General features: G+C 39.7%; 1 protein-coding gene across 4 annotated transcripts in view; it reads left to right on the top strand.

The window, feature by feature from the left end:
* PARN (poly(A)-specific ribonuclease) overlaps positions 1-21,183 on the top strand; it is a 160,596-nt gene that overhangs the window by 132,838 nt on the left and 6,575 nt on the right. For 3 of the 4 annotated variants that reach the window (XM_082359279.1, XM_082359278.1, XM_082359277.1), the window contains one exon: positions 11,315-11,508. The exons of the other annotated variant lie outside the window; for it this stretch is intronic. In XM_082359279.1, coding sequence (XP_082215405.1) covers positions 11,315-11,508 — 194 coding nt within the window. The remainder of the gene's footprint in view (positions 1-11,314; positions 11,509-21,183) is intronic. 4 annotated transcript variants of the gene reach the window in all.

Here is a 21,183-nt window from a genome sequence, read left to right as displayed (position 1 = left end):
GCCATTTTTATGGTCCTGTACTGTGTGCAAAGCAAGAACTGCCTGTTGTTTTTAAAGTTTTCCTCAGCTCCCTATGTTGTCTCTGTTTCCTCAGAGTTTTTCCTCTCTGAATATTGGTCTGTTTTGGTTTTTGTCTCTCGAAGCCTTTCTTCAAAAATGTCACTATTTTGGGGCATCCACTATTGTTTAAGAAAGAACTAAAAAGGGATGAGAAGTTCTTGGAGGCAGAACTTACTGATGGTTTTGCTCTGTAGAGTGATGAGGTGAGAAGCTGGCTTTGTAATTATGGATCTTTTCTCTGAGGCTTATGCTTTTGTTTAGGGCTTGTGCTTTTTGCAATCTACTTAAGAAATCTTTGCCTAAACTAGGGTCATAAAGATTTTCTTTTTTTTTTTCTATAAGTTTTATAGTGTTTTTTGGTTTTATGTTTAGGTATATGATCTATTTCAAGTTAATTTTTATGTACAGTGTGAGGCATGAGTACAAGTTCATTTTTTTGCATATAGATGTCCATTTGTTCTGGCACCATTTTTTGAGAATACTGTCCTTTCTCTACTCAATTACTGTACCTTGACTCCTTTGCAAACTAGTCGGCCATATTTGTATGTGGTCTGTTTCTAGATTCTGTTGTATTCCATTGATCTATATGTCTTTCCTTAGACCAGTTCCACATTGTCTTGATTTATACTAAAGCTTTATAGTGGGTCTTGAAACCATATAGTAGATCCTTCAACCATTTTCTTCTTTTTAAAAAATGCTTATTCTTTTTTTTTTTTAATTTATTTATTTTTGGCTGCGTTGGGTCTTTGTTGCTGCGCACAGGCTTTCTCTAGTTGTGGCGAGCGGGGGCTACTCTTGGTTGCGGTGCGCAGTCTTCTCATTGCGGTGGCTTCTCTTGTTGCAAAGCACAGGCTCTAGGCACATGGGCTTCAGTAGTTGTGGCACACGGGCTCAGTAGTTGTGGCTCGTGGGCTCAGTAGTTCTGGTGCATGGGCTTAGTTGCTCCGCGGCATGTGGGATCTTCCTGGACCAGGGGTCGAACCCATGTCCCCTGCATTGGCAGGTAGATTCTTAACCACTGTGCCACCAGGGAAGCCAAAACAATGCTTATTCTAAGTCCTTCACTTTTCCACAAAAAGTTTAGAGTCAGTTTGTTGATTTGTACAAAGAGCTTGCTGGGACTTTGATGGGGATTGTGTTGAATCTATAATATCATTTTGGGGAGAATTAACTCTATTGAGTCTTCCCACCCATGAACATGGTATATCTTTTCATGTACTTAGGTTTTCTTTGATTTCTCATATTGGAGTATTGTATTTTCCATTATGCAAATTTTACATATGCTTTATTGAAGTTGCCCCTAAGTATTTTGCTTTTTGATGCTATTGTAAGTCATATATATATTTTTTTAATTTATTATTATTATTTTATTTATTATTTATTTATTATTTTTGGCTGCATTGGGTCTTTGTTGCTGTGCACGGGCTTTCTCTAGTTGCGGCGAGCGGGGGCTACTCTTCGTTACTCTGCACGGGCTCTAGGAGCGCGGGCTTCAGTAGTTGTGGCACGCAGGCTTCAGTAGTTGTGGCTCACGGGCTCTAGAGCACAGGCTCAGTAGTTGCGGTGCACGGGTTTAGCTGCTCCGCGGCATGTGGGATCTTCCCGGACCAGGGCTAGAACCCGTGTCCCCTGCATTGGCAGGCGGATTCTTAACCACGGCGCCACCAGGGAAGCCCAGTCATATATTTTTAAAGTTCAATTTCCAGTCGTTCATTGCTAATAGAAAGAAATACAGTTGACTTGTCTATTTTGACCTTGTATCCTTGGATCTTACTAAATTCACTTATTAGTTCTAATAACTTTTTGTAGACTGTTTGGTATTTTCTGTTTAGACAACCATATCTGTAAAAAAAGGCAATCGTATTTATCTCTGTCCAGTGGACCTTATGAATTTCATTTCTTTCTCTTGCCTTATTGCACTGGCAAGGGCCTCTAGTACAGTGTTGAATAAAAGTGGCAAGAGCCAACATCTGTGTCTTGTTCCTGATTTTAGGGCAAAAGCATTCAGCATTAAGTATGATACTAGCTGTAACAACTCAGTTCTTTTAGAAATTGATTTTCTGATTTGCAAATTGGGGGAGGTAAGCCTGACTGCTGGTGCTCTGGGTACTGATTGGTGGAAGGAAGCTGGAGACCTCACTTCTCAGTATGTGGAAGATGCTACTTCCCCAGTTAGAAAGTTCTTATTGCCCTGCTTGCTTCCACTCTCCAGTGCTGAACTTGGTGCCTCTCTGAGGGGATCAGTTTCTCTAGAGATTAAACCTCCTGTCCAGCTCCTATTGGCCTCGGGGGAATGCTGGTCCCCTGGCTTCACAGGGATGGGGGTGAGGATCCTAGGACAGCCTTTCCCCCTGTTGGCGTAGCACAGTCCTTATCATCTGCTTCTTCCAGGGATCTGGTGCCTGTTATTTGCTGAGACTTTGCAGGGCTCTCTCGGGTGCACCAGCTTTTTATACAGCACTTAGATTTCTGTTCCCCCTGTATGCAACACTCTTTGGCACTCTTCTCCTTACTTGTCCTCTCCAGAGAGAGTGTCTCCAAGGTGAGCTGACATCCCATCCTCTCCTGCTGCCTCTCCTGTTCTCTGTGCCTTTGTAAGGATATTTCTGTCTCTCTACAGATAAATACCTGCGTTCAATTGGTCGTGTTTAACTTCCTGGAAATGTTTAAAAAGCAGTTTATTTTCTAAAATAGTTGGGCTTTTGGTATGGGGAGGAGTCGTTTTGGTTTGATTATATTACTGTCATGATCAGTAAATCCTTTCATTGGAGCCAAAAGTAAATTTTAGTTGCAAAATTAAATTTCATCCTAGCCTCTGAAAATTTCAGATGTTCTGAATTCAGCTTCAGTTAGTTGTATGTTGAGTGTAGGTTCTTAAATTTAGGAATTTGTATTAATGTCTTTCATGTTTGTTATTGATTAATCTTTTCTATGTTGAATTAAAGTGAGTTAGCAATAAGGGATTGTTTAACCAGGTTCAAACCACATTCTTGTAAAAAGTTTTTCTAATTGAATGCTATGGTTTCTTTGTAACCCAGAACCAAGTTTTCTCTCCTTTAGGCTAATTTATAAGTAAACTGAGTAGTCACATACACAACACATTTGTATATTCTCTCCACCCCCCACCATTCATTCCACAAGAGATGTCCTTTATTCCTGGGTACTGTCATACAGACATGCCGTACTTAATGTTGATTTTACTTTCAAACTCAACTTCTTTATTAGAAATAAGCATCACAGTTGATCAGCGATCTCTGAGGAATTGCCTTCTGAATTGGGCCTAGGCTATCTGACATCTTCCCCTCATCCATCCAGACTGTGCCCCAAAACACAGGAACAGTCATGCTCGTGGAATTTGAATTCAGCATGAGAGTTTGTGAAAACAATAAAAATGCATTTTCTAGCTCCCACTTCCCCAGATTTTTCCAGTTCATTTTGCCCTGGGAAGATGGGGTGGGGAGCAAGGCTGTGAAGCGTTTCAAAGAGCACTCGGCTTGGAGGACACCCTCAGATCTACCAGACCAGCCACACAACCTGGGGGAAGTCACTCATTCTGAGGATGAGGTTTCTTGCCTGTAAAATGGGAGTGAAAACACATGTTCAGCTTCAAAGGATTATAGACAAGTATCAAATGAGAGAATTTTGTAAACTGGGCAGCCCTTTAAAATGAAAGGTGGTTATTATTTTATCCAGCAGCATGAACTTCCCGGCCAACTAAAGGACTTATTCTGTCTTTAAAACTTACTTTAAAGCTATGGGACTAAAAACCATGTGGTGCTGGCGTAAGGGAAGACAAATAGATGATGACACAGAATAGAGAGTCCAGTTTGTGGTCAGTTGATTTCCAATAGGGTTGCCATTCACCAGTTCCTCCCTGGCATCTCTGGGGACATTTATGTGTTATTCCAAATCATGAGAAATATCAGTTGAGAAATTAAGATAAAGGGGCAAAATCTGTGGGAATTAAACTTTAGCCATCAGCATAGGCATTACTAGTTCAAAGGAATTCTCTGACATAAAGTTGAAAGCAAGCATGGAATCAGTGTCAAAGGTTACGGTCAACATTTCTGAAATCAGGACAGGAGCAGGTAGGAGAGAAAGGGCCACAATCAAATCAGTTGTTCTTGCTTGTCACTGTTGCCATGTTGTTAAGTGTGTGTTCGTGGCCTTGTCTGCTACTAACAGTGAATCATTCTTGTAAGTAAGAATATATTAACGAGATTACATACAGCAGTACACTTTATAAAAATCCTGCGAATCTTGTTCCAAGAAATAAGTTTTGGAAGCAGTCCTTAAATTGGCAGTTTTGAAACATGTACTGTTAATCTTGCTAGGATATCCGATTGTTACGTTGTCTTAATAGAATCCAATAGTGTTACAGTGTTTGAATATTTGCTGTAGGCTACAGTTCTTGGTAAATACTTTTATAGATGAAATTCAGAGACAAAATGTAAATGTCATTGTGGAATACTCCAGTGTAAAATCATTCGATCTAAAATCTGAATTAGGACAAGCGGTATCAATTTTAACAGCAAAACGAAAATCAAGGCAAGCAGACAATATATTTTCATCTCTAAAAAAGGAAATGAGGGACTTCCTTGGTGGTTCAGTGTCTGGGGCTCCACATTCCCAATGCAGGGGGCCTGGGTTCGATCCCTGGTCGGGGAGGTGGATCCCACATGCTGCAACTAAGGATCCCGCATGCCGCAACTGAAGATCCCGCATGCCACAACTAAAAAAATTTTTTTAAATAAAAAAGGAAATGAGCTAATATAAAGCAATATGTAGTTTAACACCCAACTTGTATTTGCTTTGGAAACACTCGGAGCAATTTGATCAACATCAGCATAACATGACAGAATCTTTTCTCCATCTGGAATATTGTCTTGTGACAGATATTAATGCTTGTGTGTTTTAAAATCTCATTTAAGAATAACTTTTAAATAATAAATATCTGTGACATCTTTCAATTTTTAACTGATATTTATTGGCCATCCATTTAGTGTTAATGTTTTATTCTTTTAATGTTTTATGTTATCAAATGTCTGTGTCAGGTAGAGATTATTTTTACATGTTTTTGAAATATATAATTTTGTCATAGTATATTGGTTCATAATAATAGTAACCCAGGGACTTCCTCTGGTGGCACAGTGGTTAAGAATCCACCTGCCAATACAGGGGACAGGGGTTTGAGCCCTGGTCCGGGAAGATCCCACATGCCACGTAGCAACTAAGCCCTTGTGCCACAACTACTGAGCCTGTGCTCTAGAGCCCGCAAGCCACAACTACTGAAGCCCGTATGCCTAGAGCCCGTGCTCCGCAACAAGAGAAGCCACCGCAGTGAGAAGCCCGCTCACCGCAACGAAGAGTAGCTGCCCCACTCGCCGCAACTAAAGAAAGCCCACACCCAGCAAAAAAAAAAAAAAAAAAGTAACCCATACATTTATTATTATATCTAACTTTACCGAGCTAACCCCTAAAATTTTTAAAATTAATTAATTAATTTATTTATTTATTTTTGGCTGCGTTGGGTCTTCGTTGCTGCGTGCGGGCTTTCTCTAGTTGCGGCGAGCGGGGGCTACTCTTCAGTGCGGTGTGCGGGTTTCTCACTGCGGTGGCTTCTCTTGTTGCAGAGCATGGGCAGCAACGTCCGATGGGAAATATAGGGTGTATGGGGGCTGATGAGCCCACCACTGGGACAGTGGACCAGGTGGAAGAGTGCATGTCATGGAATTCATTAAGGTGAACAGATACTATCTTTGCAACTCGACTGCCTTGTGGAAGATAAGGCTAGAAAAGCCGACGGGGACCCAGATGACAGAGGGTCCTGGATGCTGTGCCAAGCAGTTAAAATTCAGGTTGGCGGTAGAGAGCCGTGGAAGTCTTGCAGCTGGGAGTATCTGATCAAATCTCTGCTTCAGAAGAAGTTCGCTAACACTGGGAGGAATGGATTTGAAGGGCAAGGGAGGCTGGGAAGAGTAGGACGGGGGGACTAGCCAATTAGGATCCTGTTTTAAGAGTCAAGGGGCAAGATAGGGAGAGCGCCCGGCAGCAGCGTGAGGAAAGAGCTGGAATGGTGGCTGAGAGTAACATGAGCAGGACTGGAGGGCGTTTGGAGGTGTGGCCCATGGGAGGTGCTCGTCGTGTTGGTAGAATATTGGTTAAATGAGGGGATGAGCTGACGGGCTCAGGCACTGAAGAATGAAGAGGCACAGATGCCGACTCCGCGGGATCCTTTCCAGCCTGGCTGGCTGGAAAGGGACTCTGTTGTATCAGGTGAGACATTCTGTTAATGGGTCAAGGCAGCTTCTTCCACGTATCACTAGGCTGGTGACATACTTATTAGTCATGTGTAAGCGCACACAGACTTCAGTCCTAGATTGTGCCACAGCAAGCAGGCATCAGAAGATATTCCTTGAGGGAATTCCCTGGCAGCCCAGTGGTTAGCACTCCGCGCTTCCAGCATGGGTTCGATCCCTGGTCGGGGAACTAAGATCCCGCGTGCCGCCCAGTGCGGCCAAAAAAATTTAATTAGATAAAAAAGAAGATAATCCTCGATGAAATTTACTTTTCCTTATTTGTTTAAACATCATGCTTCCTCCAGTTTGTTTTGTTTTGTTTTGTTTTGCTTTTAACTTGGAAATAATTTCAAACTCATAAAAGTCACAAATATTACAAAGAACACCCATATATTCTTTATCTGGCTACCTTGATTGTTAACATTTTGCTGTTTTTTGCTTTGTGTGCACACGCTCTCTCTTCCACCCTTCCCCTTCCTCTCTCTGTATATACACACTCTGTGTTGCCTTCTCTCCCTTTTTCTCTCCATACCGCAACCCCCAACACACTTGTTTTTTTCTGAACCATCTGAGAGGAAGTTAGATACATCATGGTCCTTAATAGTTTCTTGTATAACTGTAGTAAAGTTATCAACCTCGGTAATTTAACATTGATATAATACTGTAATCTACTGTTTATATCCCAGTTTTATTATTTGATCCAATATTATCTTTATGGCTTTTCCCTTTAGTATAAGATCCAGTCTGTCATAATGTGTTGCAGCTAGTTTTCAATGTCTCTTTGGTCTTTTTTATGACAACAACATTTTTGAAGGACACCAGCCCCTCACCCCACTTTTTTTCAGTAAGGTGTTTTTCCTTTGGGTTTGTCTGATGTTTCTTCATGATTATGTTCAGGTTATACAATCCTGACTAGAATGTGCAAAAGTGACACTATGTCCTTCTCAGGATATCAGTCTCAGGAGAGACACATTAAGACCATGCAAATAGCCTACTCTTCATCAAAATATCTCCCCTGATTTAGCACCTCTTGATGATTTTTGTGTCAGTCATTCTTCACGTGATGGTTGTCAAAGGATGATTTGCCAACTCCATCTCTCTCTCCACCTTTACCATTTCCTACTCAGCATTCAACGAGAACTAAGAGCTCTCCCTCCTCTCTCTGTCTCTCTGTATTATGTATTGATATAGATCCATGGATTCCTGTGTTTTTCAATGGTTTAGAATTTATTATTGCCCCTTAATTATTTTGGTGCTCAAATATTTGGCCAGTGGGAGCCCTTTCCACCTGGTTCCTACATCCCTGTGACATGCCCCGTCATTTCTTGAGCAGTTTCCTACTTTCTGGTATTGCAAGATGTTCCAGGCTCATTTTGTGCCTCTTTTACCCCAGCCGAGCTCATTTTGTGCAACTTTTACCCCAGCCCTGGAATCAAGCGCTTCTTCGAGGAGCCCTGTGTTTTTTCAGTAGGGTATGGTTTAGACATTAAAATCTGGACACTAGATGTGCTTATGGCCATTGGGTTTTTTGGTTTTTGTTTTTGTTTTTTAGGTCCTTTCAGTGGGCAGAGCTGGGAAATAGGGGCATGGATATACATAGATACTTCCCATATATATATGCGTACACACAAACGTGCACACATACACACATACTTATTTTAGAAATCCCAAGCCCGGACCTGTATCTCCAGTTCTATTACATCCCCACAGCGTTCTCCCTTGCCTTCCCCCATATCTGTCTTCCAACTACATGAATACATTTACTGATTTGCTGAGCATTATCATGTATCCAAATATTTTCAGAATTGCTTCACTCGTTCAACTACAGAAGCAAACCTACTAAATAGTTCAGGATGTTTTTTTTGGTATTCCCCCCGATATTTCACCCAAGACTGGAATAAATTGCTCTTTTGCACTTTGCTTATTTCACTGGAAATAATTTCATATCTGTTCTTTGAGATCTTCATTCTTTCTTGTAACTGCTTAGTTACATTGACTGTACATAGCATAGTTTATTCAACCAATTTCCTATACTTAGACATTTAGGAACTTGGCAATAATATATCATAACAACAAATAAAGCTGCAATGAGTTATCTTGTACATAAGTATTTTTGCATTGTTGGAGGTGCATCTTCTGAATTCCTAGAAGTGGGATTGCTGGCTCAGAGAGTAAATGGATATAAAGTTTTGTTAAATAGTGCCACATTCCCTTCTGTAAGAGTGAGTTGTACCATTTTTCATTGTCACCAGCAATGTATGAGTGCCTGTTTCCCCACTCTCAACAACAGAATATTTCATCAATCTTTTGGATATTTTTGCCAATCTAGTGGGTGAGAAATGATATTTCAGTGTCATTTTATTTTGCATCATGAATGGAGTTGAACATCTTTTCGTGTGTTTTAGGTGTGTTTGTGTGTGTGTGTGGTGAGCTATTTATTCATAGCTTTGCCCATTTTCCTGTAGGATTTTGGGCTTTTTTCCTTCAATTTTGAGTGTTACTTGTGTATTAGGGACATTAGCCCTTTATCTGTGATATATGTTACAAATATTTTCTCCTGGTTTGTCATTTGTCTTTTGACTTTGCTCATGTTATTGATAGCCATGCAAAGGATTTTTATGTGATCAAATTTATAAATCTTCTTATAAATTTGGATTGTGAGTTATAGTAAAGCCTTTTTCGACACCCAGGTTTTAGAGGAATTCATCCATGTTTTCTTTCAGTATTTGTATAGTTTCGTTTTTCACATTTAGGTATCTAATCCATTTTGGCATTTTTTTCTTTTTTATGGGTGAAGAATGGGCCTAACTTATCTTTTTCCTGTTGTCCCACAACCATTTTTTTGGAAGTTCATCTCTGCCCCGGTAATTTGAGATACCACCTGTATCATCCACTAGATTCCTATGTGCAGTTGGGGCTAGTTCAGGACTTTGTATTTCTTGAAGTACTTTGAATGCTGATGGTTCCAGCTGAGTTTTCATTAAACATTTACCTCTCAGAGGCTGCTAGGTTCCAGGGTTTACAGCACAGAGGAATATTTAGGCCTCTTACCCTTTCACAATGGAAAGGTGTGTCCTTACTATTTTCTTACTTAATACTTTCTGAATTTTCCAAATTTTCTGAAACCAGCCAAAAATTGTTTTAGTCTTTAAGAAAATTTTAAAGGTATTATCAGTTTTTAAACAGTAAACCTTAGCATGAATTTCTAATAAATCTCCCCCCAAAATACTACCTTTGGTATTCTCATTTTCTTCATATCCCCTCAATAAAAGATGTTTCCGAAAGCTGCGTATAACACAGGTGAAGAGATGACAGCGGGAGGCTGGCCAGCCAGGCTTAACAGGCCATCTGCTCTGAGCTCTCTCTGTTCTGCTTCCTATGGCTTTGAGCACCACCACCTTCTTCACATGAGTGAGGAAGTGTAAGGAACAGGGAAGATGTAAGAACAGGGAAGAGTAACATTGCAGAACTTGAATCATCGGGTAGCCCGAGGTTTTTGTTTTTGTTCTTGTTTTTTAATTTGGCTGCACCAGGTCTTAGTTGCGGCAGGCAGGCTCCTTAGCTGTGGCATGTGAACCCTTAGTTGCGGCATGCGTGTGGGATCTAGTTCCCTGACCAGGGATCGAACCCGGCCACCAGCATTGGGAGCGCAGAGTCTTAACCACTGGACCACCAGGGAAGCCCCCCAAGTTTTTGATATGTAACATTTTAAAGCGTTCACTTTGGGACTTCGCTGGTGGCACAGTGGTTAAGAATCCGCCTGCCAATGCAGGGGACACGTGTTTGAGCCCTGGTCCAGGAAGATCCCACATGCCATGGAGCAACTAAGCCTGTGCACCACAGCTACTGAGCCTGCACTCTAGAGCCCGCAATCCACAACTACTGAGCCCACGTGCCACAACTACTGAAGCCCGCATGCCTAGAGCCCGTGCTCCACAACGAGGGAAGCCACCGCAATGAGAAGCCTGCGCACCGCAACGAAGAGTAGCCCCCGCTCGCCGCAACTAGAGAAAAGCCAACTCACAGCAACCAAGACCCAACGCAGCCAAAAATAAAGTAAATAAATAAATATATTTAAAAATAAAATAAAGCGTTCACTTCCTAGGGAAGGCTGACACAGGGGCTTGCTCATGTTCTCTCTCTCCCTCTCCGCACCCCACTCTGTGCCTGAATGGCCTCCCTTAGGGGGAATGACTAGATTCTTTATGCTTTTCATAACGTGGGGGCTATAAAAAAAAAAAGACTCATTTAGAGGAGACAGGACTCACACTGGCCCTGTGGTCTCTGTTATTATCAAGTTCTGATTCAGGGAACATATTTTCTTAAGGAAAATCAGGACATGTAATCTGATCTAATTCAACATGTCAAATCCTATAAAGCTTTTAAAATGAAGCCAGGTTTAATTATAATCTTGACAAGTCACCTTTTTGGAATGGAAGAGAATTATATGAAGGTGGGGTATACCTTTTAAGTGTATTCAAATGCACGAGTGGTGTGACAGCCGGCAGACTCAAGAATTCTCCTGCTCTACTGTGTATCCATCAGGCAGCATGCAAGTAACAATGCTATCTTGTGACTTAATGTAATCCAGACTGTTATTTTGTTATGGTTGCTCTACTATTCTACTCTTCTGTTAGGGTAACTCTATCAAAATAAAGACCAGGAATTTTCTTTAAAATTTTTTTCTTTTAAACACTATGAACAGCTTAGATTTGTGTATATCCGTGCACAAGCCTGGTGTAGAAGTTTCTTCTGAATAAGCTTGTTGTGGGTAAACTTTTAGACTTCAGTTCTTACTTCAGTAAGGTCTTTAACTTGCACCTCCAGGCGGCAGCTACCCATGTTGTTTGATTGCTAGTTAAGTGTTAATAGAATTAAGAGTGTTAAAATATTTTTATAGGTTTAGTCTTCCAGTTACTCTCAACACCTTTCATGTTGTTCCACTTGCATTTCAGCCTCACAGCCACCAGCACAGTAGGAAAGAGAAATCTGAGTCCCAGTCAAGCAGAAGGTGGCCTGGAGGCCAGAGTATCGGGGGAGATTTCTGACACTGAGCTTGAGCAGACAGATCCCTGTGCAGAATCCCTCTCAGAGGGAAGGAAAAAGGCCAAGAAATTAAAAAGGATGAAGAAGGACCTTTCTCCGACAGGTGTGTATTGAATCTCACTAAGGTTCTAGAGCTGTGTCTTCTTTAATGCTTTAGAAACTCTTATTTTGGGGGAGAGATTATAACAGGGCTTCAGTTGATAACAAAGCCCATGTAGCCTAAAACGGGACCAGATGTTTTTCAGATCATTTTAATTTAATTTGAGGAATCTCCGAAAAGCCCTGGCTCTTGATAGAGTGAGGCTTGGTGGGGGCCTCCTTGTTAAAGACGGTTAGTCTGTTTTGGTAACCTTCTCTCTGTCCTCCATGGTTTAGAGGTTTTGCTGATGTATGTAAAGTCACCTCAGTATTTTAAATGTATATGTGAATTTGCACAGAGGCCTACTCCTACATGTGTTATTTTCAGTAGCAGAGTTTTCACTGTTCCCAGCAAAACTCCAGGCCGCCTGAATTTCTCTCGTAAGCAGAATTAAATAAGGAGTAAAAGAAACAGGAAATGAACACATGTTGTATGCCTACTGTGTGCTAGACACTGGAGCCTCCTCTTTCCTGATTGAATTTCATTCTCACAACAGCCCTGACATAGGGACTCATCCTTGTTTTAGTGATGCAGAAGTCTGGACTGAGAGAGCTGAAGAAACATGCAGGTCCAGGTAGCTAGTAAGAGCAGAATGAGAAGGTGAGCCAAGTCCCGTATCCCCTCTGTCCCCCAGACATGCTGTGGAGGCCCCATGAGCTAACCCAGCCCTTGGTGCACAGACCCTCTGCAGGACCCGAGTGCCAGGCAAGGAAGGGGCTTGCTGGGAAGCTAGCATCTGTGAAAGGCCCTGCTCAGGAGATCAGGCCAGAACCTGGTCAGCTAGCAGTGATGGTGACAGAAATTACAGCCACTGCTGACCGAGTGCTTGCTGACGACCCTGCACTGCACTTCATGCTTTTATATTTTTTTTATCTTTATTTTTTCTGTTTTTTAAAAAAATGAATTTATTTATTTATTTTTTATACAGCAGGTTCTTATTAGTTATCTATTTTATACATATTAGTGTATATATTTCAATCCCAATCTCCCAATTCATTACACCACCACCACCTCCCCACCCCCCCCCACCCTGCTTCCCCCCCTTGGTGTCCATACATTTGTTCTCTACATCTGTGTCTCTATTTATGCCTTGCAAACTGGTTCGTCTGTACCATTTTTCTAGATTCCACAAATGTGCGTTAATATACGATATTTGTTTTTCTCTTTCTGACTTACTTCACTCTGTATGACAGTCTCTAGGTCCATCCATGTCTCTACAAATGAACCAATTTTGTTCCTTTTTATGGCTGAGTAATATTCCATTGTATATATGTGCCACATCTTTTTTATCCATTCATCTGTCGATGGGCATTTAGGTTGCTTCCATGACTTGGCTACTGTAAATAGTGCTGCAGGGCGCATGTGTCTTTTTGAATTATGGTTTTCTCTGGGTATATGCCCAGTAGTGGGATTGCTGGGTCATATGGTAATTCTATTTTTACTTTTTTAAGGAACCTCCATACTGTTCTCCTTAGTGGCTGTATCTATTTACATTCCCACCAACAGTGCAAGAGGGTTCCCTTTTCTCCACACCCTCTCCAGCTTTTGTTGTTTGTAGATTTTCTGATGATGCCCATTCTAACCGGTGTGAGGTGATACCTCATTGTAGTTTTGATTTGCATTTCTCTAATAAGTAGTGATTTTGAACAGATTTTCATGTGCCTCTTGGCCATCTGTATGTCTTCTTTAGAGAAATGTCTGTTTAGGTCTTCTGCCCACTTTTTGATTGGGCTGTTTTTTTTTTAATATTGAGCTGCATGAGCTGTTTATATATTTTGGAGATTAATCCTTTGTCCGTTGATTTGTTTGCAAATATTTTCTCCCATCCTGAGGGTTGTCTTTTCATCTTGTTTGTAGTTTCCTTTGCTGTGCAAAAGCTTTTAAGTTCCATTAGGACCCGTTTGTTTATTTTTGTTTATTTCCATTACTCTAGGAGGTGGGTCAAAAAAGATCTTGCTGTGATTTATGTCAAAGTATGTTCTTCCCATGTTTTCCTCTAAGAGTTTTATATTGTCCAGTCTTACATTTGGGTTTTTAATCCATTTTGAGTTTATTTTTGTGTATGGTGTTAGGGAGTGTTCTAATTTCATTCTTCTACATGTAGGTGTCCAGTTTTCCCAGCACCACTCATTGAAGAGACTGTCTTTTCTCCATTGTATATCCTTGCCTGCTTTTTCATAGATTAGTTGACCACAGGTGCATGGGTTTATCTCTGGACTCCTATCCTGTTCCATTGATCTATATTTCTGTTTTTGTGCCAGTACCATATTGTCTTGATTACTGTAGCTTTGTAGTATAGTCTGAAGTCAGGGAGTCTGATTCCTCCAGCTCCGTTTTTTTCCCTCAAGACTGCTTTGGCTATTCGGGGTCTTTTGTGTCTCCATACAAATTTTAAGATTTTTTTGTTCTAGTTCTGTAAAAATGCCATTGGTAATTTGATAGGGATTGCATTGAATCTGTAGATTGCTTTGGGTAGTATAGTCATGCTCGCAATACTGATTTTTCCAATCCAAGAACCTGGTATATCTCTCCATCTGTTTGTGTCATCTTTGATTTCTTTCATCAGTGTCTTATAGTTTTCTGAGTACAGGTCTTTTACCTCCTTAGGTAGGTTTATTCCTAGGTATTTTATTCTTTTTGTTGCAATGGTAAGTGGGAGTGTTTCCTTAATTTCTCTTTCTGATCTTTCGTTGTTAGTGTATAGGATAGTGTATAGTGTATAGATTTCTGTGCATTAATTTTGTATCCTGCAACTTTACCAGATTCATTGATTAGCTCTAGTAGTTTTCTGGTAGTATTTTTAGGATTATCTATGTATAGTATCATGTCATCTGCAAACAGTGACAGTTTTACTTCATCTTTTCCAATTTGTATTCCTTTTATTTCTTTTTCTTCTCTGATTGCCATGGCTAGGACTTTCAAAACTATGTTGAATAGTGGTGAGAGTGGACATCCTTGTCTTGTTTCTGATCTTAGAGGAAATGCTGTCAGTTTTTCACCATTGAGAATGATGTTTGCTGTGGGTTTGTCATATATGGCCTTCATTGTGTTCAGGTAGGTTGCCTCTATCCCCACTTTCTGGAGAGTTTTTTTTTGTCATAAATGGGTGTTGAATTTTGTCAAAAGCTTTTTCTGCATCTATTGAGATGATCATATGGTTTTTATTCTTCAGTTTGTTAATATGGTGTATCACATTGATTGATTTGTGTATATTGAAGAATCCTTGCATCCCTAGGAAAAATCCCACTTGATCATGGTGTATGATCCTTTTAATGTGTTGTTGGATTCTGTTTACTAGTATTGTGTTGAGGATTTTTGCATCTATATTCATCAGTGATATTGGTCTTTAATTTTCTTTTTTTGTAGTATCTTTGTCTGATTTTTGTATCAGGGTGATGGTGGCCTCATAGAATGAGTTTGGGAGTGTTCCTTCCTCTGCAATTTTTGGAAGAGTTTGCGAAAGATGGGTGTTAGCTCTTCTCTAAATGTTTGATAGAATTCACCTGTGAAGCCACCTGGTCCTGGACTTTTGTTTGTTGGAAGATTTTTAATCACAGTTTCAACTTCATTACTTGTGATTGGTCTGTTCATATTTTCTATTTCTTCCTTGTTCACTCTTGGAAGGTTATACCTTCCTAAGAATTTGTCCATTTCTTCCAGGTTGTCCATTTTGTTAGCATAGGGTTGCTTGTAGTAGTCTCTTACAATGCTTAGTATTTCTGCAGTGTCTGTTGTAACTTCTCCTTTTTCATTTCTAATTTTATTGATTTGAGTCCTCTCTCTCTTTTTCTTGATGAGTCTGGCTAACGGTTTATCGATTTTGTTATCAAAGAACCAGGTTTTAGTTTTATTGATCTTTGCAATTGTTTTCTTTGTTTCTATTTCATTTATTTCTGCTCTGATCTTTACGATTTCTTTCCTTCTACTAACTTTGGGTTTTGTTTGTTCTTCTTTCTCTAGTTCCTTTAGGTGTAAGGTTAGATTGTTTATTTCAGATTTTTCTTGTTTCTTGAGGTAGGATTGTATTGCTATAAACTTCCCTCTTAAAACTGCTTTTGCTGCATCCCATAGGTTTTGGATCATCATGTTTTCATTGTCATTTGTCTCTAGGTATTTTTTGATTTCCTCTTTGATTTCTTCAGTGATATCTTGGTTATTTAGTAATGTATTGTTTAGCTTCCATGTGTTTATGTTTTTTACGTTTTTTCTCCTGTAATTTATTTCTAATCTCATAGCGTTGTGGTAGGAAAAGATGCTTGATGTGATTTCAGTTTTCTTAAATTTATGAAGGCTTGATTTGTGACCCAAAATGTGATCTATCCTGGAGAATGTTCCATGTGCACTTGAGAAGAAAGTGTAACCGCTGTTTTCGGATGGAATGTCCTATAAATATCAATTAAATCTATCTGGTCTATTTTGTCATTTAAAGCTTGTGTTTCCTTATTAATTTTCTGTCTGGATGATCTATCCATTGGTGTAAGTGAGCTGTTAAAGTCCCCCACTATTACTGTGTTACTGTCGATTTCCTCTTTTATAGCTGTTAGCAGTTGTCTTATGTATTGAGGTGCTCCTATGTTGGGTGCATATACATTTATAATTGTTATGTCTTCTTCTTGGATTGATCCCTTGATATTATGTAGTGTCCTTCCTTGTCTCTTGTAACATTCTTTATTTTAAAGTCTGTTTTACCTGATGTGAGTATTGCTACTCCAGCTTTCTTTTGTTTTCCATTTGCATGGAGTATCTTTTTCCATCCCCTCACTTTCAGTCTGTATGTGTCCCTAGGTCTGAAGTGGGTCTCCTGTAGACAACATATATATGAGTCTTGTTTTTGTATCCATTCAGTGAGCCTGTGTCTTTTCATTGGAGCATTTAATCCATTCCCATTTAAGGTAATTATCGATATGTATGTTCCTATTACCATTTTCTTAATTGTTTTTGTAGGTCCTTTTCTTCTCTTGTGTTTCCCACTTAGAGAAGTTCCTTTAGCATTTGTTGTAAAGCTGGTTTGGTGGTGCTGAATTCTCTTAGCTTTTGCTTGTCTGTAAAGCAGTTGCTTTCTCTGTTGAATCTGAATGAGATCCTTGCCAGGTAAAGTAATCTTGGTTGTAGGTTCTTCCCTTTCATCACTTTAAATATATCATGCCACTCCCTTCTGGCTTGTAGAGTTTCTGCTGAGAAATCAGCTGTTAACCTTATGGGAGTTCCCTTGCATGTTATTTGTCGTTTTTCCCTTGTTGCTTTTAATAATTTTTCTTTGTCTTTAATTTTTGTCAGTTTGATTACTGTGTGTCTTGGCATGTTTCTCCTTAGGTTTATCCTGCCTGGGACTCGCTGTGCTTCCTGGACTTGGGTGGCTCTTTCCTTTCCCATGTTAGGGAAGTTTTCCACTATAATCTCTTCAAATATTTTTTTGGGTCCTTTCTCTCTCTCTTCTCTTTCTGAGACCCCTATAATGCGAATGTTGGTGTGTTTAATGTTGTCCCAGGGGTCTCTTCAGCTGTCTTCATTTCTTTTCATCCTTTTTTCTTTACTCTGTTCCATGGCATTGAATTCCACCATTCTGTCTTCCAGGTCACTTATCCGTTCTTCTGCCTATTATTCTGCTATTGATTCCTTCTAGTGTATTTTTCATTTCAGTTATTGTATCGTTCATCTCTGTTTGTTGTTCTTTAATTCTTCTAGGTCTTTGTTAAACATTTCTTGCATCCTCCCCATCTTTGCCTCCATTCTTTTTCCGAGGTCCTGGATCATCCTCACTATCATTATTCTGAATTCTTTTTCTGGAAAGTTGCCTGCCTCCACTTCATTTAGTTGTTTTTCTGCGGTTTTATCTTGTTCCTTTATCTGGTACATAGTCCTCTGCCTTTTCATTTTGTCTGTCTTTCTGTGAAAGTGGTTTTCTTTCCACAGGCTGCAGGATTGTGGTTCTTCTTGCTTCTGCTGTCTGCCCTAAAAACATGGACTTTTAGAGCCTTCCACTCTTCTCTGACATAGGAGCCAACATCACATGCGAAGGCAGCCACTCCACCATCCTGAGTTCCTTAGATGTGGCATGTTCAGATCCTATCTTTAATTAATTTTTATTAGAGTATAGTTGGTTTACAATGTTGTGTTAGTTTCCACTGTACAGCAAAGTGATTCAGTTATACGTATACATATATCCCCTCTTTTTTAGATTTCCTTCCCATTTAGGTCACCACAGAGCACTGAGTAGAGTTCCCTGTGCTATACAGTAGGTTCTCATTAGTTATGTATTTTATACATAGTAGTGTATATATGTCAATCCCAATCTCCCAATTCATCCACCCCCCCCCCGCCCCTGCACTTCGTGCTTGATGGAAATGCTTTCGTTTAAATCTCTGAAGTAGGCATGATGGTCCATTTTACAATTAAGAAAACTGATGCCTGAGAAAAGTCAGTGTCCTCTGCAAGTGGTGTTGAGAAAGCTGGACAGCTGCATGTAAATCAGTGAAGTTAGAAGACTCCCTCACGTCATACACAAAAATAAATTCAAAATAGCTTAAAGACTTAAATATAAGACATGACACCATAAAATTCCTAGAAGAGAACATAGGCAAAACATTCTCTGACATAAATCATAGCAATGTTTTCTTAGGTCAGTCTCCCAAGGCAGTAGAAATAAAAAGAAAAATAAACAAATGGGATCTACTCAAACTTACAAGCTTTTGTACAGCAAAGGAAACTATAAAGAAAATGAAAAGACAACCTCCAGAATGGGAGAAAATATTTGCAAATGATGCATCCAACAAGGGCTTAATTTCCCAAATATACAAACAGCTCATGCAGCTTAACAACAACAACAAAAAAAAACAATACAGTCAACAAATGGGCAGAAGTCCTAAGTAGACGTTTCTCCATAGAAGACATGCAGATGGCCAACAGGCACATGAAAAGATGCTCAATATCACTAATTATTAGAGAAATGCAAATCAAAACTACAGTGAAGTATCACCTCACACTGGTCAGAATGGCCATCATTAAAAGTCTACAAATAAAAAAAAAAAAATAAAAAAAAAATAAAAAAATAAAAAAAGTCTACAAATAACAAATGCTGGAGAGGGTGTGGAGAAAAGGGAACCCTCCTACACTGTTGGTGGGAATGTAAATCGGTACAGCCACTATGGAAAACTATATGGAGGTTCCTTAAAAAACTAAAAATAGAGTTGCCATGTGGTCCAGCAATCCCTCTCCTGGGCATATATCCGGAGAAAACTCTAATTCGAAAAGATACGTGCCCCCCAGTGTTCATAGCAGCACTGTTTACAATAGCCAAGACATGGAAGCAACCTAAATGTCCATCAACAGGTGAATGGAAAGAAGATGTGGTACATGTATACAATGGAATACTACTAAGTCATAAAAAAAGAATGAAATAATGCCATTTGCAGCAACATGGATGGACCTAGAGATTATCATACTAAGTGAAGTAAGTCAAAAAGAGGAAGACAAATACCATGTGATATCACTTACATGTGGAATCTAAAATATGATACAAATGAACTTATTTGCAAAAGAGAAACAGACTCACAGACATAGGAAAAAAATTTATGGTTACCAAAGGGGAAAGGGGGTGGAGGAGAGATAAATTAGGAGTTTGGGATTATCAAATACAAACTACTATATGTAAAATAGGTAAACAAGGTCATATTGTATATCACAGGGAACTATATTCAATATCCTGTAATAAACCATAATGGAAAAGAATATGAAAAAGAATATATATATAAATGAATCACTTTGCTGCACACCAGAAATTAACACAACACTGTAAATCAACTATACTTCAATAAAAAAAAAATTAATGAAAGAAAGAAAGAAAAGAGAAGAAAAGGAGTGAGGAAACAGCGGAGGCCTGAAGGTTATGTGACTTGCCCAAGATCACAGAGCCCTTAAGTCAGGCCTGCAAGAAAGTGGGTATCTTTAAGCACAGTTACGTGATGAGGGGGGTGCCTGCAAGCGAAAATTACTCCTCTCCTGTATCTCGCTTCCTGATAGTCACCCCCGTTAGTGGAACCAACAGTCAAATCAGAGGACGGGAGTGGAAGCCTGGAACTTGATTCACACCCAAGCCAAGAATCCATCGTGTTTCAGTTAATTCCTCTTTTTACATGTGGCTCCATCTGCCTGCAGGGCGTTTCCTGAATCTCATTGATATGAATGAAATCAAAGAAGCAGCAAAAATGTCACAGATGCCTTTTATACATTATGCTAAAGCTTAACTTTAACTGAAAACTTAAACTCTTGTTTGAAGTCTGGGTCGTGTATTTTAGCTGTCTCTTGAATCTGGGAGTCTCCCTTCCTTTCCCTCATTTAAGTATTGTAGAAGTTTTTAATCTGTAACATACTTAGTCTTCATCTTTGATAACTTGTTACCACTGCCACATTGTACCTGCTTCACAAATCTTAAATATTAAATGTTAGCATGACTTTCAGAGCTCACCCCAAGCATGTTGGGGGGCGGGGCGCTTTTCCCCTCTTGTATAGCTTTCCTTCATATCATTCTCTTTAATTTTTTCACTTATCTATTACTTCTTGGGGACAGGATTTTAGGTTTTTTCCCTTCTATCTCAGCACAATCTCAAAGGTATTAAAATACCTAATAATAGATTGCATCAGTAGATTAGCTCCTTTTATAACTTTCATCGTTTTAAGTGAAAACTTTCTATGAGTTATTTGGGGCTTTGAATTTATAATACCATCATTAAAATACTTTTTTTTTTCCTCCCATTGACAGTAGAGCTGTCACTGCAACAATATTTGAGCTAAAAAAAAAAGGAAAGATAGATTTTTGTACTTCTTTGTCAGTCCAGCTAAAAAAGAAAGAGAAGCATCTTGACAACTTTTAATTGAATCAGAGAACTTGAGATCATTGAGTTTTCTTCTGGAGCATCATTCACTAAGACCTTCTGACGCAAGGCTGGAAGTTTCCTGGATCCTCTTTAGCTGGTTTGTTTTAAGCGTGTAGTCCTAATAGTATCAGCAGGATGTAGGTCGAGATACCGGCTGCTGGACCTGGTGCGTCATCTGATTTTGATCGCTCATTTACTTTAAGGAGGTCCTAAAATGAGCGACAGTACAAAGTTCAGACTCTAAAGGGTCTGTATGAACCTCCCAAAGGTTCAGAGTGTCCCGGGAGCAGAGAGGGCCTGGATGGACGTCGGCAGGAACTGGATTAGAGTGTCTGGTACGGTGTGGCTCCATCTGTCCTGCACAGATGGGTTCTAAGGCATCTAGCCTGAGCATTCCTACTGGGGACAGTATCTTGACAGGTGCTCAGATGGTTCACTAGGGTGCGTTGGGTGCCCAGTGCGCTGCTAGTGAAGACATGAGAAACATAAAAGACAGCGTGCCACCTGTAGGAAATGTTCTGTTTTCCGAGGGGAAAGTAGCAAAAAGTAGGGCCATAGAATATCATGTACCGTAGCAATCCCGGGACACTGATGCTCGATAAATCCCACACAAAACAGTGTCATTTTTCTTAGTTATACAATTTAATATCAAAGATACACTAAGAGTTAAGTACTGGACACATTCCCAGATAACAAAATCACTTAAGTTATAGAAGAAATGACCATTTATTGAGTTGATATTATATACCGGACATTGTGCTAGGAA

This window comes from Balaenoptera borealis, assembly GCF_965194805.1.
Source record: "Balaenoptera borealis genome assembly, chromosome: 16".
Taxonomy (NCBI): Eukaryota; Metazoa; Chordata; class Mammalia; order Artiodactyla; family Balaenopteridae; genus Balaenoptera; species Balaenoptera borealis.
Note: the sequence above shows the minus strand (reverse complement) of the source record. Positions and strands in the feature narration are given on the sequence as shown.